The sequence below is a fragment of the Sphaeramia orbicularis genome, chromosome 15 (assembly GCF_902148855.1).
Source record: "Sphaeramia orbicularis chromosome 15, fSphaOr1.1, whole genome shotgun sequence".
In the NCBI taxonomy this organism is placed as follows: domain Eukaryota; kingdom Metazoa; phylum Chordata; class Actinopteri; order Kurtiformes; family Apogonidae; genus Sphaeramia; species Sphaeramia orbicularis.
This window is the reverse complement of record NC_043971.1, coordinates 34,070,129-34,090,298: the sequence shown is the minus strand read 5'-3', so window position 1 is coordinate 34,090,298 and position 20,170 is coordinate 34,070,129. Positions and strand designations below refer to the sequence as shown.

General features: G+C 38.2%; 1 protein-coding gene across 5 annotated transcripts in view; it reads left to right on the top strand.

Moving 5' to 3' along the window:
- Nucleotides 1-20,170, top strand: part of itsn1 (intersectin 1 (SH3 domain protein)) — a 73,046-nt gene that overhangs the window by 21,141 nt on the left and 31,735 nt on the right. The window contains exons 16-31 of one of the 5 annotated variants that reach the window (XM_030156728.1): nucleotides 292-379; nucleotides 505-644; nucleotides 3,268-3,351; nucleotides 9,942-10,066; nucleotides 11,538-11,815; nucleotides 13,352-13,509; nucleotides 13,810-13,824; nucleotides 15,271-15,515; nucleotides 15,607-15,781; nucleotides 15,911-15,997; nucleotides 16,080-16,228; nucleotides 17,164-17,243; nucleotides 17,325-17,497; nucleotides 17,585-17,630; nucleotides 18,999-19,120; nucleotides 19,447-19,570. In XM_030156728.1, the coding sequence (XP_030012588.1) occupies nucleotides 292-379; nucleotides 505-644; nucleotides 3,268-3,351; nucleotides 9,942-10,066; nucleotides 11,538-11,815; nucleotides 13,352-13,509; nucleotides 13,810-13,824; nucleotides 15,271-15,515; nucleotides 15,607-15,781; nucleotides 15,911-15,997; nucleotides 16,080-16,228; nucleotides 17,164-17,243; nucleotides 17,325-17,497; nucleotides 17,585-17,630; nucleotides 18,999-19,120; nucleotides 19,447-19,570 (2,089 nt within the window). Of the gene's footprint in view, nucleotides 1-291; nucleotides 380-504; nucleotides 645-3,267; nucleotides 3,352-9,941; nucleotides 10,067-11,537; nucleotides 11,816-13,348; nucleotides 13,510-13,809; nucleotides 13,825-15,270; nucleotides 15,516-15,606; nucleotides 15,782-15,910; nucleotides 15,998-16,079; nucleotides 16,229-17,163; nucleotides 17,244-17,324; nucleotides 17,498-17,584; nucleotides 17,631-18,998; nucleotides 19,121-19,446; nucleotides 19,571-20,170 lie in introns of all 5 variants that reach the window. The other 4 variants (XM_030156727.1, XM_030156730.1, XM_030156729.1 and 1 more) reach the window with 4 other exon arrangements.

Genomic DNA, 20,170 nt, shown 5'->3' with positions numbered 1-20,170 from the left:
TTTTTTAGCATCACATTAGCCAGACCTGTATAATCATTCTTTATATTTTATAATCAGAATGTATAGTCATTCTTTGGTTGATAGTATGAGCAAATCAGGTGGCACCATAAAATTACTGAATCTCAGTAACTCGCTGTAGTTATAGCTTAAAATAGCAACTCATTAACATGTCATTATAAATGGACACATCCCTGGAAACTGAAGTATTGGTTCATGTAGTACAGGTGTGATGTAGAAATATAGGAGTTGGTTTAAGAAAAAAAAAGCTCATGTGTAATGTGTTTGTTTCAGGACTCTCAGCAGTGGCTGGGGAGGCTAATTCCTGATAAACAGAGTCTCAATGACCAGCTAAAACAGGTTCAGCAGAACAGCCTGCATCGTGAGTACTACACGTACAAACAACATAAACACATGTAAACACCGTGTTTAGCATTTCTTTTTTAGCACTAACTTGTCCAATATGTTTGTGAATAATCGACCTACACTGTGTGTTCGCACATGTAGGTGACAGTCTGTCGTCCCTGCAGAAGGCTGTGGAACAGAAAGAGAGCAGCAGACAGCAGCTCAGAGAGCAGCTGGATGCTGTGGAGAGAGAAACCAGAGCCAAACTGCTTGAAATAGACGCTTTCAACACTCAGCTGAAGGTAAACAGCTCTTTAACCAGCACATTAACACTGGGCATGAGACAAAAACCAGGTCTGTGCAAGATGCATACATGCCTGGAATCCTGTGTCATTAACCCAGTGAACTAACAGTCATTAAATGGACTCATTTCTGAGTGTGCTGTGATTTGATTTTTCATGAACAAAAAATGCACACAAGATGCTTAATCAAGGATTGAAACCTTGACTATAAATTTATTGTAATGTTAAAAAAAGGCCCCACTTTGGCTCATATTCAACATAGTACTTGTATGTTTTAATCAGCCCAATAATGCACTTTTCCTTTTGATTCACGTCATCACACTAACAAGTTAGCAGACATGCAATTCTGTCTAGTAAATGCTTTTCTAAATGAAACATTTTTCTTTGAAAGGTGATATTCTGTTAATATAACATTGTCTAACTCTTCATGCAGCACTGATTCACCAAATCATTGAATTGATGGTCATCATACTGTGACTGTAGCTCTAAACATTGTCCTGTCCCTGATGTCCCCACCCTCACCCCAGTTGAACATCGTCTTAATGGTCACATTTACTGCTGTGTCTGAGGCGTTTATCTTATGTGCCTGTTTTTATGTTGCTTTTTTGGTGTTGACTGCTGGTCTTTTGGAGAGAGATAGCTGTGCTCAGGAACACAGAGTGGTTTCTCAGATGGCAGATTTATGGACAGTTGAGGTCAGAAGTTGACTCTCACTTGTTCTTTTTCCCTTTCTGAGCATTTCATGTCAATATTTTCCCACAGTTCAACTATTAAGTGAAATTGGAGAATTGTACAAGAGAGAATTTTTATTTACAAAAGCTTAAACATTTACATGTACTTTTTAATGTTTGGTGTCATTGCCTTTAAATTGTCCAACTGGATTCACACTCTTGGGGTCAAGTTTCACACAGCCCACCTCCTGTGAAACTCAGGACAAAGAGTCAGGTTTGGATACTTCTCACCTAAACCTGCTTTTTTAGTTCAGCACACAAATATTATGTTGGACTTTGAGCTTTGTGATGGCCACTCAGGATCATTTACTTTGTTGGACCAAAGTCAGGTTGTTAGCTTTGCTTAGGATCATCATCTTAGTCAAAGATGCATTTACATCCAAGTATTAGCTCCCCATCTTCAGATGACATTCCAAAATATCTAACTAGATCCCTTTCTTTATGATGCTTTCAATTTTAAATAGGCCATCAGTCCCTCTGCAGCACAATTCCATACCATGATACCCCCCTGAGCTTTATGATTGGGACGGTGTCTCACCCTCCTTCCTCAAATTGGTTTGAACTTCGCCTCAAACTAGTTTTGTTTTTGTCACATCTGACTTGAAAATATTCCTCCAGAAAGTCAGGTGTTTGTCACAGAACTCAATCATTTGCACATTTTCTTTCACATTTCATTAATTAATTAATGATTTGATTCATTCATCAGTCATCTTCAGTACACATCTCCCTCCTGTACGATTCAATCGCTGTGTGATCCAGTGATGTTCAGATTTATTTACTGTGGTTTGCACAAATGAACACAATTCCTTCAGCTGGTTGTAGATTGCTCCAAACAAAAAACACACTCTTTGCTAATTTCTTTAGATTTTCTTATTGTCCTTAAATACAGCCAGGTATGCACTGAATTCAGCACTGTAAATGAAAATTAGACGTGATGCCAGATTCATCATTTTCCAGAGTGTTCAAAGACAGTGAAGTTGGCATATTTAAAGTTTTGACTCTGTGAATGTGTTAAAATTGTAACAAATTCTTTATTAAAAAAATTCCTTCTACTATTTGTCTTTACATTACAAATAGTAAAAATAAATAAATAAATAAATGAAATAAACAAACAAACATCACAATACAATTACAATTTCCATTAAAAAAAAGTCATCCATAGATGAGCTAACTGAACTAACAGGAAATGCATACTGGAATGAAATGCTCCAAATTGTGAAAAAGTTTGGGTTTGAATGCCTATGTTGTGTATATACTTTGGACCTCAACTGTAATTTTATCAACAGATCTCTAGATGTATATCTAGTCTGTTATGTCTCTTAGAGCATCTATAGGTTCATGTGTTTTCTTAATCTGTGTAATTTTTCCTCTACCAGAGTCAGGTCCAAGTGGGAACTGTTAGTGACATGGATCTTTTCCAACAAGGAGCAGAGGAATAAGACAAGGAACAGGGAGACACGACACTGTAATGACACAAAAATAAAAGTTGAAATAGCAGACAGAATGAAAGGGTTATTTGGAGTAGACAGACTGTTGGAGGAAGTGGCACAAAACCAAACCAGGTGCCTGCGATACAGCTTTGTGGTTCAATTGTGGATTGCTGAACTTTGTTTGACTATACTGCCCTCCGCCTTCCTCTCCACACCACTCCCTCTCCCAAAAATCTTCTCTTGTCAAACTGCTGTTCTTCAACTGTCACTTAATCCCCTCTGCTGCACTCCTTCTTGTTTATTCTCCTGTCTTCCCACATCTTTTATTCATTGACCTCTTGCCTTCATTTTCTCCCAATTTATATTCTTTGTTTAATCCATATAATGAACCCTTCCTTCTATATTTTCTACTCCTTTTTATTTATCTCCCACACTGGCCTTTTGCTCCCTTGCCCATGCCAGTCTCTGTGTGAGTTCTATGCCAACCACTGTGCCAGGATAGAAGCCCTGCGACGCCAGCTTCAGGAGGAACAGAGAGGGAGACAGGTAGAGCACACTGCCACTGCTGGACTGGGGTCGCACTGCAGTTGCGATACAAGAAATAATACCAAATCATTTGACGAACACTGCAGCACAGAGCAGATTTTGCATTTGTTTTTTTTCCTATGACCTGCACTCTCTGATTCAGCAGTTTACTAGATAAACAGTTCAACTCTTTACACTCACCTGTCAGACTACTAACCGCAAGTGTTGTTGCCACTATAGATGACTTTACCATCTTAACAACCACAAACCACTCTTTTTGTGTGTGTTTCCTGTTTAGCATATATTCATCACTCTGCCGCTACGTCCACACCACATGTCTCGCAGGTGTTTGAAGCTTGACGGTAGCTGTCGGGCTGCAAGACATTTGACACTCACATACTGATCACAGTGTGCTGTTTGATCTAATCTACCAGATCGGAGTCAGCAACAGTGCTGACATAATGGGACCAACACAGAGTGAACAGAAATTCAGCAAGAAGTGTAAAAAGGAGAAAAAAATGGAGAACAGAGGAAAAGCATGAGAGAAAGTCAAAGGTGGACCAAGAGAGATATTTACGTAAAACAACAGCCCATTCTATATAAACCTCATTATTAACCTGAATATATAGGAATATGTAAAATATTTTTTTTTTAAAATAAATATAAGGATGAGGACAAGCAGTTTAATCCAGAACAGTAATGCCAGTGTATAAGGAAAGAAATATAGCTGTATTGTTTTGTGCTGTTCTGTTCTTTATCTAAACAAATTCATTGTTGTGTGTAATAGGAAGAGGGTAGGAACATATAAATTTATGCTTCAGCCCACTCCTTTTCATACATGTCAAAAAAGGAAATGTAAAAGTGCTATGTAAATTAGTATTGTGAATGTTAAAACATGTTTGAAATAAAAAAAAAATATATATATATAGCTAAATTCTTCAGTGCAGTAAGTGAAAAGAAAAAATAAAGAATAATCCACCCAATGTATCTCATTACTGCATTATAATTGAAAATGCCATTCACAAGAAAACAAGAAATAGGCTGTGTTTCAGCACTTCTGTGGCAATACAGTATTTTTAATAGTGTGAATGCTTAAAATTGAATTGTATGTTGACATTAGTGCAAAGAGGCCTTATTCCACACTTCCACAGCTAGTCTCTAACACTAATTGCAAAAAAGATCTTGCAAGTCAAAATAATGACAGTATCTCAAAATAATGGCATGCTTTCTCAAAATTAATCATTATTTTGGCCCACAGGATTTGTTTTTTTGCTCACAGTGGTGGAAATGGGCTTCTGTAATGTGCAGTAAGGTCTCTGTGTGCTGAGTTTAACAAAACATTTCAGTTAATTAACATCAGTTGAAAGGTTCAGGCTCTAAAAAATCTCTGTTTGTCATATATTGATAACTAACTGTGACTGTGTTCAACTGTGAAGTATTACTCACCACAGTGAGTCACAAGAGCCTCTCCCTACATGAGTCAAGCCATTATTGTATACTCCCTTTTTAATTGTTCAACATTCCGTAACAAGAAACTCTAAACTTGTGCATTAAAGCTGCATTTATTTGTTCAGTATTTACCTATATTTTAAATCAAATGAAGTATTACCAAACAGCACAAACATTTAACAAGTAAAAACACTCAGACTGATCCATGTTGGTTAATATTTTCTCATCAGAACAGACAGTCACGAAGTATTCCCCAACGTTATGATGCAATACCACAGAGCTGGGTTAGAGCAAACAGGTCCTTACTTATTAAATTACTTGTTTCTAATGTACATGTATTTCATCAGTTCATACTGTACACGAGAATAAAATCGGAACTTTAAGGTCAAATTCAGTCCAGGAGCTCTGACTTACCAGTACTTGGTCCATGTTCACAGTACTGACAGCTGAAAAGATGCATTAGTCAACAAAAACAGTAACTGTGTGAGTGTGTTTCTGTGTTTGTGGTGTGTTTGAACCTTTGTGTGTGTGTGTTTCAGTACCAGGAGCAGGGACAGCTACAGGAGTGTGTATCAGCCGTCAGGGTGTGTCTGGCACAGCTAGACCACGTTATCAAGGTCCACGCAAATATACCATTAGCCCTTTCTTCGTACCTGCTCTCTCCTCTGCCCTGCCTCTTCTCTTCTTCTCATTTTTGTCTTCCCTTCTTGTTCTTCCATCTTTGTCAGTCCTTTCACCTCTCTCAAATCACCTCTTTCTCAGTACCTCCTCTTTCCCATCCTTTTTTTCCCTCTATGTTTTCACTTTAAGGTGATTGATCCAGCCTAAGGTCATATCACAATTCGTTCTACACCACGCCTTCGTCTCATCAGTAAAGTATATACATTTGACTGATGAAAGTGAATAAAGTCAGTATAGATGGCCCATTACCACCTGTCTAAATCAAAATGTAGGGAGTATGTTCAGAATTATTACATTATATAAACAAAATAGTGATTCAGGTCACCAGGAAAATATGGTGTTATAAGGAGCAGACAGACTAGAAACAGTTGATGGATTTCTCTGTCAGCATAATTAAAACACAGCATTATAGTTTTTGGGAATTCAACTCATTCAACTCCCGAGTTGGACATTTGGAATTTATTAAAAAAGTTTTTACTGACAAATAGCTCCACTTAATGAGACCATCAGATGATTGTGTTAGGTATGATTCCTCAAGTGTACTGTCTTAATGTGTAAGTTAATGTCACAGCACCCATCACCCTTCACACTTTCAGAGCTCCACTCTCTTGTCCTAATATGGTCACTTCTGGCTTTAAAATGCAAAGATATTTCTGGCCAAAATAAAAATGTCTGAAACTAAAGGTTGGGTCATGTCACTACATCCACAGGTTGTGGTCAGCACTTTGTAAAAAGGCAGGGAATGGAATTATTGGAAAGGACTGGAAAAAATTGTGCAGCATGGCATGTTAAATCATTGTACTACAGCCTGCAGTACATTTTAAAATGCACATCTTTGGGCAAAACTAAGTGACCACTTAAGACACATGTCTCCTACCTCTGCTACATTAGTCATTCTTTGTTGACTTCTCAAATGTCTGGCATAGAGACTCCTGGAGTTTAGTTTTATAAACAGGTCTTTGTTTATCAAACTGCTTTCTATGCTGTGTTATATTGGAGATCAAAGAGAGACATGAAATCCTTTGTCCAAACAGCATGGCAAGGATCCGCATTATTGAGTTTAGAAACCAGAAGAGGACTATATAACATTAGGATTCTGTACACCTGTAAGATCAATCACCATTTAAGATCAGATCACCACCCCTACCTCTACTTTCTACTTCCCTTCTCCTTCATGTCCCTCTCAGCTCCCCATCTTTTCTTTGCCAAGCTAGTGTTAGCTTATCTCTTAGACAGCTAACTATGCTCCAAGTTAAAGCATAGTTAATGCAGGTGTCATGCTAAGCTAGCAGCTATACTAGGTTAGGAAGTGTACTAGATTTGATGATGTTTCTGCCCTATTTGAGTACTACACTGTAATGCTATCGCCTGTGTGCTACCAAAGGATGTTTCAGCCAGACTGTTAGATGCTAGTAGGAATGTGCTGTGTCCGAGTAAGAGTATATTTACCTATATTTTGTGTAGATGAACGTGTGTCTGTGTTTTGATGTGTGTTTAGCATGCCTTTTTATCTCATGTCTCCTACTTCCTGTTTCAGCAGATTTGGAGTTCTCTGTCTCTTCAAAGTTGTAGTTTTACTACTCCGTCAGTTTCTTCTCTCTGATTGGTTTGCTTGTTTTCTAAAGGTTTCTTCACGTTGGTTGTTTGGCTGAAACACGACAGCTGCCTTGTGTTGTTGTAGTAACAAAGTCTGTTCTAATGGCACAGCTGGTTGTCATGACTACACAGAACTGCCCTCCCCTTCCCCATTGCATCCCCCAACTCCCCGTTCATCGTCCCACTGTTTTCGTTTACTTCTAACTCCTCCCACAAACATATTGCGCTTCTGTGCAAGCTCCGCCCCATCCACTTCTCGCAGGCGGGGCCAATTACCAGCCTCCAGTAGTGATAAAGCCCCGTGTACGTACCCATCCTATGTACACCGTAGGTTTACACTGAACCGCTTATCGTGTAAGATGAGCTGTGCTTCCTATCTGATCTCTTATATTGAAGACTTTTCTGGTCCTAGAAGATAAGACTTTGTTCAGACTGTTGGCAAATCAGTTTTCTATGTTTCGTCAAATCTTGATGAAGGAATATCCACAGTATTTGCAAATGACCAGATTTCTTTTGCGTCTGATAGTAGCAGCAGAATCCATGCAGCTACTAACAGTTCTCAGTGTTGCCAAATGTCTTGAGTGGAAACTAGCTAAAGCCTGCTCTTAATGTTGCTAGATGTTCCTAGATTACACAATCCAATTTGCATATACATGACTTTATCTGCAGTTTATTCATCTTTGAGACTGTATTTCCTCAAAATGAGAATTAAAACAGTCAATGGTAAAATAGAACAAAGGCAAAAGAGAAGGAAGTCTCTTGCAAGTAAAGGCCATAAGTGATTGGTCATTTCATTTGGTTTGTCCATATATAATTGCCAAATGGTTGATTTAATCAACATCTTCTCTTCTCCAGTCCAGTCAGTGCCAAGTGTTTCATTATTGTAGTCATGACCACCTAAACAAAGTCATGACCAAAACTGAACTATATCAAGTCCATGTTCTTCAAATAGTTACAAAAACCTTTTAAAATATATATATATATATCCATAAGTCTGTCTATAAGTCTGGTCTCAAATACGACACACTTTCCCAATGAGCCAGAGATACACTAACTGAGAAAGTGTTGTTACTCTCTTTAAGGGAGAGAATTGCTCACAAGGTCACTAGATTTAGCAGTAGGGCGTGGCCAAGTGAAAGTGATCATCAGGGTCAATTTCTTTTTTCGCTAAAACAATATTTTTGATTACTCAACATGAAAGACATATATCTCTAGTTTCTAAAACTGTGTTTATTTAATTTGTACCTGAATTACAACTGGATCTATGAGAATACAGTGTAAATTAAGAACAGTAAAGGTTGTAAATGAATGTATACAGCGTGAATTCAGAATGTAAATAGCAATGTGTAAAGAAATATGTTCAAAATATATGCCTGTTTCTAATCTTACATTTCATAATAATGAAATACTATAGTGATTTTGAATGTTATTTATTATAAAAAAAAAAAAACAGCAGAAAGATGTGTATTAAATATAGTAATGAAACAAACGTCACCAAAGACTGATAATTTTATCAGTATCTTAATAAAATCTTTGATTATTATTATTATGGTACATCACACTGAACAAACACCTCACTCCATTACTTTTTTGGATCCTCACTCCATTACCATGAATTAATGTCTTTTAAAACTAAAATAAAAATGATATCAGTTTCATTTTTGGATATAATGTACTCTCATATATTAAGAGAAGTGTGGTATGCTAAATATTTGCACTTTCCTTGAGGAACAGCACTTTTGGGCATTTTTTCCAAACCTTGAATAACTGCTATATATTTTTTCTCACTCCGTTACTTTGTCAGTGATGATAAATTCATGTTTTTATTAAATATTTGGTTATTATTCCTTAATGGCATGTTAAAGTATTTTCTTAGACCTACAATTTGAGCTATTATGGTTGCTGCTAAATTAATTTTTGAAAACAGATATGGAATGATTCATATTGCTGTACAGTCCTTTCTCACTCCATTACTCGCTTGGCCAGGCTCAGCAGTGGTTTTAGAAAGATAGATTGTCATCTGCAATTCTGGATTTGTTGTCATCCCTGTATGTGGGTGTGAGTGATGCTAAAGAGTGTCTGAGAGACTGAGACAAATCAGTAGATATTGACTTGGAACTGCATTTCAAACCACGTCCAGTTTGGCTTTAAAATCGCAAAAATAAAATCACATAGGCCTATGTGTTTTTTTCTGAACAGATTTCTTAAATTTATCTGGATACAAGTTGGAAATGCTAAAAACAGATTTAGTCTGAACAGGGCCCTTTGAGCAGAGAACCATTTAACATCTTCTCCTGGTTCTTTTTCTATGAAATCGATTTAAACATCTGATGTCCCTGAATATCACCAACACATTTGTTGGTCTTTTTATTTACTGATGCCTGTGATTCCTTTGACAATGAAGTGTGTTAACACCAGAACCAGAACGAAAATGCCACTCATTTCATCTGTAGTGAGATAACGCCACCCAAATACTGTGGATAAGGTAAGGGTAAAAAACAGACAAATTGAACAAGGGAGGTTCAGAGCAACACTATGGAATAATGGAAACGGTTTATTTGGCCAACACAGAAGAATATGGATAAGGGTCTGAGTTTAATTGTCATAGCACCAGTAGACATCCACATTACTAGGCTTTCATTCTTTGCAGGGCTGCTATATACTGCTGGAGTCAGGATTTTTAATAGTTTCCATTGTTACTATTTGGCCAGGGGCGGAGCTTGCCATGATCACCTGACTAATACGTATTGCTGCTACTGCTGTTGTTGTTCTCGTTGTGGTTGTTGTTGTTGTTGTTGTTGTTGATGGTAACCCACAGCAAGCAGCCCTCTGATCCCACTTCCTCCTCACCGCTTTTCCTACCTGTATCCCATCATGCCTTGCAGGAGCTGAGGGAAATCCACAGCCGGCAGCAGAGACTGAAACAGAAGGAACTGGAAGGAGATGCACTGACACACTCTCACATTCACACGCCAAGTGAGAGAAAGTCAGCTGAACTGCAGGAGAGCAGGTAAAACATCTGTCTGCATGGTGTGTACGGACAGAAAAGCTGGATTTTCTGCCCCCTTTTTGTCAATATTTACTGATTTTATGTTCTTAGGTGAATAATAGTAATAATTTATGAATTATACCTTATCAGAGTTTCAGTACTTTTTATTTCATTTTTATTTTATTTTTTTAGTTTTTCTATCTACTTATATTTCTGATTAGTTTTTACCCCTCAGCTGAGGGGTATTGTAATCATTTTGTCATCTGTCTGTCTGTCTTGCTGTCTGTCCATTCAACAACATAATCACATTATCTGAAGAATGCATTGAGATATCTACACAAAATTTATACTGTGGATGCATCGTGGCTTGGAGCAGACGTCTATTGAAAATGGGTGACCATGACCTACTTTTTCAAGGTCCAGTAACCATGTGCAGTTATAATATCTGTGTACTTTCAAATATAAATATGTATGTAATAAGTTTTACAGAAAGACAGTCTGATATAAATTATAGGGCAGTAACTTTCAACAGAATCTTACACTATATTTGGCCAAGGGGTATTAAAGTGCACAGCACGTTATCTTTCATTTTAGTGTTACCAACACTTTTTCAGTAGTAGTGTGGGAAAAAATCAGGTTTTTTTATGTGTAGATGCTGGGAGGATTAAAGATTGTGTTAAAGAAAGTGAATTTATGAAGGGAATTGTTTATTCATGTCCCACTTTGTCAGAAACTAAAACAAGGCTTTTTTTTAACTGCAGTTTGTTTTTCTTTCTGTTTATGTTGCAGTGTTTTTTTTTATAATAGAGTACCATACTTTCCGGACTATAAGCCGCACCTGACTACAAGCCGCACCTGACTATGAGCTGCACTCACCCCGTCACCAACGTCTCACCATCGCTTCATTGACGCCAAGCTTACGTGCAGCAGCTCTATTTCCTTCTTCGTCAGCCAGATCGATCGTTAGCCTAGAAAACACAAATTAGACGCATCATTTTAGAGCCGCGGGTTCACAGTGTGTGGGAAAAAAGTAGCGGCTTATAGACCGGAAATTGCGGTAATTTTTTTCACTCCTAGTTCAGCCTTAGTTGTCATTAACTATAATAACCATAGATGGTCAATGAGGATGAATGTAATGATATACCTTAAAGCTGAAGCCAAAATATGTCAATGTCCCAAGTGACTGTAGTGTAGTGCATAATTCCTGCCTGTTCTGAAGGTCTTTTTTCATCAATTTCCTCGGTCTACTTATGTTCATCCCCTCAGTTTTCTTATCTATTAGGTTCAATAAGTTATTTTATGGTATAAAATCAGGTGATTAACAGCTGTAATCACTAAGAATCACATGCACAAACCTACCTCCAAATTGTTTCCCAGATCCAACATGGCAGCTCTCGTGTCCCCTGTACTTTGGCTTCATTTTTGCATGGCAGGGTGAGGCAGCATTTGTCTGTATACACTGCCCCTGCTAATTATTTTGCATGGTTCTCAGGTTGTCATCAGATGAAGGTGTAGCTTGGAGGGATGAAACGGGAAGCTCTGTCCCTAAAGCACCTAGCCCCGCCTCCAGCACCGGGCCCCACGCCTGGCTGAACAGAGTCACTCAGGAAGAAGAGGACAGGAAAAGAAGAGGGATGGAGGAAGACGAAGAGGGACGAAAGGGAGCAGGAGCAATGGAAGACAAAGAAGACGAGGGGAGAGGCAAGAAGGACATGCATGAGAAACTGACCAAACTGTTCAGCCAACCGGCCGATCCCTGGGCCTCAGCAGGTGTGCCATGACACCTCCACTATTGCATACTTTCAACCTCCATTTCTTCAGTGTTTGATTTAAAATATTAATATTCTATTTATTTATTCATTTTTAGGCCTGGGTAAAAAAAATCGATTTTGGATCGATTTCTTTTTAATTTTGCGTAATAGATTAATGGTGGATGAGATTGATTTTTCAGAGCAGGACCGTGAGTAAATGACCCGGAAACCACCGACACGGAAGCACGGCCGGCTCCGTCTCATAAGCCCCACGCGGAGACGGGGCATCTGGGTCGTACTCACAACAGTTCTGGTGCGGGAGGAACGTGGAGGGAGGGTGGAGGTGGGGAAAACCAATATGCGGGAGGTCCTCCAGGCCTCAAGCTCGAACCTGCAGTGTGGAGGAACTGGCTGGCGGGGGCGGGTCATGGAAGCCAGTCATTGTAGAACTATTAACTTCAATCAGCTGTGGCTGAGTGTGGAGTTAGAGGAATAGTAAAGTGGAAATCACAAAGCTCTGCCCACCCACCCCCCAGTGAGTGTCTTGTACCAAGGACCCAACATGATTCTGTTTCATGGGGGCCAAATTGGTTGCAGTGCCCCAGGGTGACAGTAATGTGCTTTAAGGCTGGAAGCACCAGGTATAAAACAGAATAAAGAGGACCAAGAAGTCCGTTCTGTGCCACTGTAGAAACATGGACACGTTTCTGTCCTGATCATTATTTCATGGCAGATTCAGCTATTTATTGCTGAAATGTCATATTTATTTCCTTTCTAATATCAATATTGATTCTGTGTTGCATGGCTGCAGTAGTCAAATAATCAAGTTACAACTCAAAATTGTACTTTGGTATCACTAAATGAATCTGAGTCAATCAATTAATACTGAATCGAATCGCAGTTAATCGATTCAGAACCTTATGAATCGAAATCAAATCGATTAAGGAAATTGGTTATGATACCCAGCCCTATTAATTTTTATTTACAGTGTTTAACTGTATTTAACATACCTTAAAAACTTTCTCTACACTGGTTTCTATACAGAGGATTCGGGTGGAAAATCCCTATTCTCAGTCCCAAGTGCCTTAAAATTAAACACATTTAATGTTCACTGTGAAGTTGCGCATCAGCAAATGTTGATGAAAACGAGAAAAAAAACCTCCCCTCAACTCTGCAGAAAAGTTACACTTCCTTGAGCTGATCTTTTATTGTAAGAGTTGATGCATATAATGGCCATTCTTTCTGAATTCTCCTGTAGAGAATATTTAACTCACATCAGTGATCAGCTGTTTATGGAGTCTTTTCAGATATTCTGATAAAGAGTAAAAAAAAAAAAAAAATCTCTGGTCTTTATATATACTATATCCCTTAAGCTGTCACTTTCTGACAACATTAAAGAGCTCAGGTTTTTTACCTTACTGTTGATGGAAATTCACCTGATTTGCAGTTATATATTTTTTTTAAATATCTCAAATGTTTTCAGTAGATTTGCTTGATCATAATATAAAAACTCAGTTCTAGTTTTCTGATTCTTGTTTGTCTTTTTTATTAGCAGTAGAAAAGGGTCCAGTGCCTAATCTGTTTGACCAGAAAGCATCAGTGAGCAGCTTTGACCAACAGCAGCCGGTGAAGGTGGTCTACTACAGGGCACTTTACCCCTTTGACGCTCGCAGCCATGATGAAATCAGTATCACACCAGGAGATGTAATCATGGTATGTAGTACATATAAAAATGTAGTTTTATCGTCACCCATATAAGGGCGCTGACATGATATTAAGATGTGTTTTTAGTATTTTGTATGATTGACTTTAGAAAGCGCTCCTCTATTTTCTACCATCACCATCCCAGCAGGAGTTTTTATGGACTCCTCTGTATGTTTGTGTTTGTAAAAATGTCTCGTGTGTTTGTACATTTATCTGTCTGTCTTTGTCCTTGTATGACGTGGTCTGTGTGTATGATTGTGTGCTGTGTATATTAACCGTTTCTTCTCTCCTCTGCTGTGCAAACTGAAGGTGAAGGGGGAATGGGTAAGTTCTTAGCCATGCCCTGTGTTGTGCCTCCACCAGTCACAAGCCAGCGCTCATGTTAACTCTTGCTGTCACTGGCTCACGTCATCTGTCGTCTCCATGTTCATTCATTAACCTGTGAATGAATGTATTTCACATTGTTATTTTTGTTGTGAATGTTTTCTAATCAGATCTATTATGGTGCTTGTTTTATTTTCATGGTCCATGTAAAAAACTAGAATGTGCTCACTGCAATGTTTAGTACTGTCCAAAACAATGGATATTACTTTACTAAGACCACTATTAGATATGTACCACACAAAATATCTTTTTCATTGCCATTTTTTTGTAAATAAACTCCACTCACTTGGCTCGCAGTGTTCACATGATCTAAATATGTTTTATTATTCCACACGGTCCAGTCTGTCCTTACAGGTAACATTGTATTGTGTTGTAGTCTCTATTCACACCACCCTCAAAGTGGGCTAAATTGTATCTCAGATATGATTTTCTGAACTTGTCACTTCTGATTTGGGCCACTCCCATATCAAACACAGGTCTTACGATGTCTTACAGTGTAACCTAATGTTATGTCATATTGGTATCAGTGTGACTCTGTCATCACTTTAGAGTGAGATCACAATCCTGTATTAGTTGGTCAACACAAACATGGAGGAACACTGTAATGGATCTGAAATTGTCTGTTATGATATGGGCCAGGCTTTCACAATCTGTACAGCCAAATTAAAAAAAAAAAAAAAAATTAAAAATCAGATCTGATGCAGATCTATATGTATCTGTTTGTCACTACATCTGTAGTGAGCACAAAGGCTTAAAGTGTGAATTTAGATTATGTGACAGGATTAAATTAGTTCAATGTAAAGTTGACAAAGCTGGCAACAAACAGTATGTGGGATTGCATCAAGATGAAGCTGAAATGGAATGGAAGATCTTTATAATGATTTAAATAAGTTAGACAGATAAGAGCTGGTGGACTGAAAACAAACATTCGAGGCTTTCTAAAAGCCTATGCTGTTCATTTTATGCAATTATCTGATGAACTTTGTAATCGTACCTCTTGTATTTTCTTCTGAACAGTTACCCGTTGCTTCAGACACTGTCATTGTGTTTGACATTTGATGTTGTCTTATCCATTGTAATTCCCCACTTTAAGGAGACAAATGTGTACAAAATAGGATACTTTGACCCCTTTCCCATCAAGAACCGGGGCCGATTTTGGAGCTGGGGCCTAAACTTAAACTAGGACTTCATGTTTCGACAGACAAAGAACTAACTCAAGATGAGTCAAGAAAAGTGACTCCAAAAGTAAAGTACTTTGACGGTTCAAAAGTTGAACCAGCTCCTAATCAGCCCAGATTCTGGTTGATGGACAGAGGGTATTTTTTTCCAGTGCCTCCCAGTGTCTGCATCATCCCTGACTTCTCCTCACCTCTGTTCCCCTGACAGGTGGATGAGTCCCAGACGGGCGAACCTGGCTGGCTGGGAGGTGAGCTCAGAGGACGAACTGGTTGGTTTCCAGCCAATTATGCGGAACGGATACCCGACAGTGAAGCACCAATCAGTTTGCGTGCCACAGCCTCAGCCACACCCACCGCAGCCCAGCAGCCAATGACCACACCTCCCCCAGCTCCTGGGCACACATCCTCCTCAACATCCTCCGCCAACAGCAACTGGGCTGATTTCAGCACCACGTAAGTTCTGCTGATTCAGAGATTCACTCATATTTTAATATTTCTTTAACCACATATTTGTAATACAAGTTTTGCATGTGTGCCCTTTCAGATGGCCCTCAAACACAGCCAGCCAATCAGACAGCGAGGGATGGGATGCATGGCCAACTTCTTCAGCCAGTCAGAATCCTTCTCTAAGTGTTCCCTCTGCACAGTTACGACAACGCTCTGCCTTTACACCTGCCACTATGACGACAGGCTCCTCCCCTTCTCCTGTGCTGGGACAGGTAATGACCTGCAGCTCTCATCTCAAATTGGACAAATGTCTCTCTAGTAGGAATTTACAGTACAGCTCTTTTATGCATAGTGTTACTTGTGGTTGATTTCACCACTGACATCATGTGTTTGTTTGAAAGGGAGAAAAAGTTGAAGGTCTTCAAGCTCAAGCCTTGTATCCCTGGAGAGCAAAGAAAGACAACCACCTCAACTTCAATAAAAATGAGGTAATTAATTTGGAGAATTAATTGTAAATCAGATATCCATGGCCTTTGTGTAACATAAGTGTTGCTTTTATTGTTGTTATAGATAATAACAGTGTTGGAACAGCAGGACATGTGGTGGTTAGGTGAACTACAGACCGGACAGAGAGGCTGGTTCCCCAAAAGTTACGTCAAGCTCATCTCTGCCACTATGACGGCCCCCACTGGTGCCACAGCCCGCAGCAAAAACACGAGGTAAGTTCAAAGTTTGTATGCCGTTGCATTCAATAGACGGCGGACGGCCATCCTCCAGGAGTCTGGGTCTGCTCGAGGTTTCTGCCTGTTAAAAGGAAGTTTTTCCTCGCCACTGTCACCGGTCACAAGTGTTTGCTCTTGGAGGATTCTGTTGGGTTTCTGTAAATTGGCTTTGAGTGTTACTTTCCAGTTTCTTTATTTTTCACAACATTGCACATTAAATAAAAATTGAAGGTAGTTCATACGCCTGATACCTAAATCAGTTCTTTGTAGATTAAGTGCACAAATACTAAGAACTAATTTAGTTTCACTATATAATGTTTGAATGATCTAATTGCAAAGTTCCTTTGAGACAAAAGGTTTTTTTTTCCATTTCTGTTTTCTAGTGAATTTTATAATTGTATGAAATATAATTTAAAAAATTTAAAAAATTTCTCTCACTGCCTTTTGAGCATGAAAAAAATAGCGCTAGATTGTATTTTTTAGTATCCAGTTCTGAAAAAAAAAAACTCAGCTAAACAAAACATACACAGACATTTTGCATGATAAATTAGCTTTTGGTATAACAACAAAAGGCATTTCTAGAGCTGGTTATCATTCAGAAATCTAAAAATAGTTTAACCTTAGATCATGATTTCAATCTAAATTCCTGAATTCTTGCATTTGATACCAATTCTCAAGTGGAAATAAGAATGGAAAGTGACAATCATATTACTTTAATAAAATTATAAATGCAACCCCATTCACTGTGTCATTAAATTGTTTGTTTAAATAATAGTGATTAAAATATACCTGCATTCTGAACGCACTGACACTGAGGTGTTAAAATTGTCCTTAAACAGTAGTTATTGGTGCTCAGTAGCACAGAAGCAATTCTGTATCAAAGTAGGTAGTATGTCAGTACAAAGGCATCTCATGTCTCTTGTCTTATGTAGTGAGTCTGGAGTAACAGACAGCCCACCCAATGGAAAGAGACCCTCCCCTTCACCAACCAAACCCTCTGAGTCTGGAGAAGGTAAGACAAACACAAACACCTGCACATAAAAGGAATCTGACGCCTGATCTGTACTCACACTGTTTGCACACATCTGTGCAGAGTACATCGCCATGTACACCTACGAGAGCAGCGAACAGGGGGATCTGAGTTTCCAACAAGGAGATATTGTCATGGTGACGAGAAAAGAAGGAGACTGGTGGACGGGTATGGTCGGAGGCAAGACCGGTGTCTTCCCATCCAATTACGTCAAACCACGAGACTCGGCATCAGAGGTGAGAAGATGTATAGTTTAATGGAGAAGATAAGATTTGTGTGTGAATTGCTTTTATAGTCATTATGATGTTTATCTCTGTCTCTAGTCCTTGGGTCCGGCGGGGAAGACAGGCAGCCTTGGAAAGAAACCAGGTGAGCTTTGAATGAATCTGTAGTGTTGCTCCTTTTCCCTCATGCTGCCTTACTGATACTGGACATTTTATTGACTGCATCACTTAAATCACATTTCAACACAAATACTAAAGCACCAGGAAACTGAGATTGTGTTAGACTAGGGGTGTCAAACATGTGGCGCCAGAGGTTCCAAATATTCCAGATATTAACAGTCAAGGGCGTCAAACTCATTTTAGTTCAGGTTCCACATACAGATCAATATGATCAAGTAAAATAATAGCATAATAACCTATAAATAATGAAACAACTTGAAATTTTCTTCTTCATTTAATGTGGAAATAATATTACATCATGCCTTTAAATAATGACAACTTATTTTTAATTTAAAAAAGTAACATTAAAGTATGAAAATATTTACATTTACAAACTATCCTTTAACAATATAATGTGAATAACCTGAACAAATATGAACAACCTGAAATGTCTAAAGAAAATTAAGAGCAATTTTATCAATACAGTGCCTCTTACTAATGTGTTCAGCCTTTGTAGAGCCGATCTGTGATTCACGTGTATGAATGATAAGTTGATTTATAATATTGTTAAAATTGCACTTCCTTTTCTTGAGAAATTTCAGTTTTTTTCAGGTTATTCACTTTTTTGTTTGGACAGTTTGTAAATGTAAATAATAAATGTTATATATAAATGATAATGATAAATAATGTAAATGTTATAATTTAATGTTTTTTGGTTTTTTTTTTTGTACTAAAACAAAGAGAAAACTTTGGGGTTGTTGTTATTTATAGTTTATTATGCTATTATTTTACTGTGCTGGCCCACTGGTGATCAAATTAGGCTGAATGTGGCCCCTGAACTAAAATGAGTTTGATATTCCTGTCTTAGACTTTCTCATCAATTTTATTATAATTTCTTATTACCTGTCGTATTTTTTTTATGATAAAGACACATTTAATAGCAATTATTTTTCAGGACTAACTGAATAATGATAGTAATTAATACAAAGAACAAACTTAGAGGATATACATTTAATCCTGAACTTTCAGCTTGCTAAGGAGACACCTTATTGACAGTGGTGCAACTGTTGTGCATGAATGTAATGTTACAGTAGACCGTCCTCTGTGTTCTAATCTGTCAAAATAACAGATGGCCTTTAGGTTTTTTAATCCTTGATTTAAAAACAACAAAACAGTCATTGTCTGAAAGTATTCCATTACTATGACCCGTTGGCTAGAACTGGACTTGGTGAACATACTGTTCAATGACTCTTTCTGAACATTGCAGTAAATAGACAGTAAAGACAGGAGCAAAGCTGTTAATTATCCACCTCCATCTCACCTCCTTTTTTTGTCTCATCCTTTGTTCCGACAGAGATTGCTCAGGTCATCGCCCCCTACAGCGCAACTGGAGCAGAGCAGCTGACGTTAGCTCCAGGACAGCTCATCCTCATCAGGAAAAAGAACCCAGGGGGCTGGTGGGAGGGCGAGCTACAGGTACACAAGCACAAACCCACACAAATACCTGTTGTCTTGATGTGTCTAAATTAGAACATACATACAGTAATATCAGTGGCATGCAGAGTGAACATACATGTTTTTAACTGTCGAAAAATGTTCATACACTACTATGATTCTTTTAATCTAGGAAAAAAACAGTATTTTATTATGATAATTGTAAAAATTCATGTAGTCTGTCTTTATAAAATGTTTTCATTTCAGTTACACAGCTATTGCATTACTTCCATTAAATGAATATGAAGCAAAGAAATAGTTAAGTTGTGATTCTTGTTCAGTATTTTGCTGTCTGGTCATTGCTTCAGGCCCGGGGCAAAAAGCGCCAGATAGGTTGGTTTCCAGCCAATTATGTAAAGCTGCTCAGTCCCAGCACCAGCAAGACCACGCCCACAGAGCCCACCCCTCCTAAACTGGCTCCTGCTAGCACAGGTACACACACACCTGCAAACACACATACATGAAATTGAGTATCTCTTTCATGTTTTTGGGGTGAATGAGCTACTTTTCACATTTTAAGGGTGTTATGGTAACATTCAGTACAACGTGAGTACATAATGAATCGATGATACAAGTGTCTTTTGCTTTATAGTGTTAATAATCCAAACTGTATCTGATTTAACAAAACCCAGAAAATTTGCCCCATTTTTTTCCACATTCACCCCCTTAAATAAAATAAACAAAAAACACTATTTTAAAAGTAGACATCTGAAATGAATCACGGAGAGGAAGCCTTCCACCTGTAATAAAATGTTTGCAGTGGTTTGTCCTTTAGTAGTTTATTGTTTATGTCACTGCTGACATAGACACTGGTACTTTTAGTTGCAACTCATGTGGAAGTTGATATATTGTGTAGTATTAAAAAAAAAAAAGATTAACTCTTGCAAAAGCTTCCTAATGTGTGTCATTATTAGTGTCAGATACTGAGCCCGTTTACGTGACCATAAATATCTGATAACTGGGAGTTATCAGATGACTGTAATAATCCGATCTGAAACATTTACATGCACTTCAGAAATGTGATCATCCATA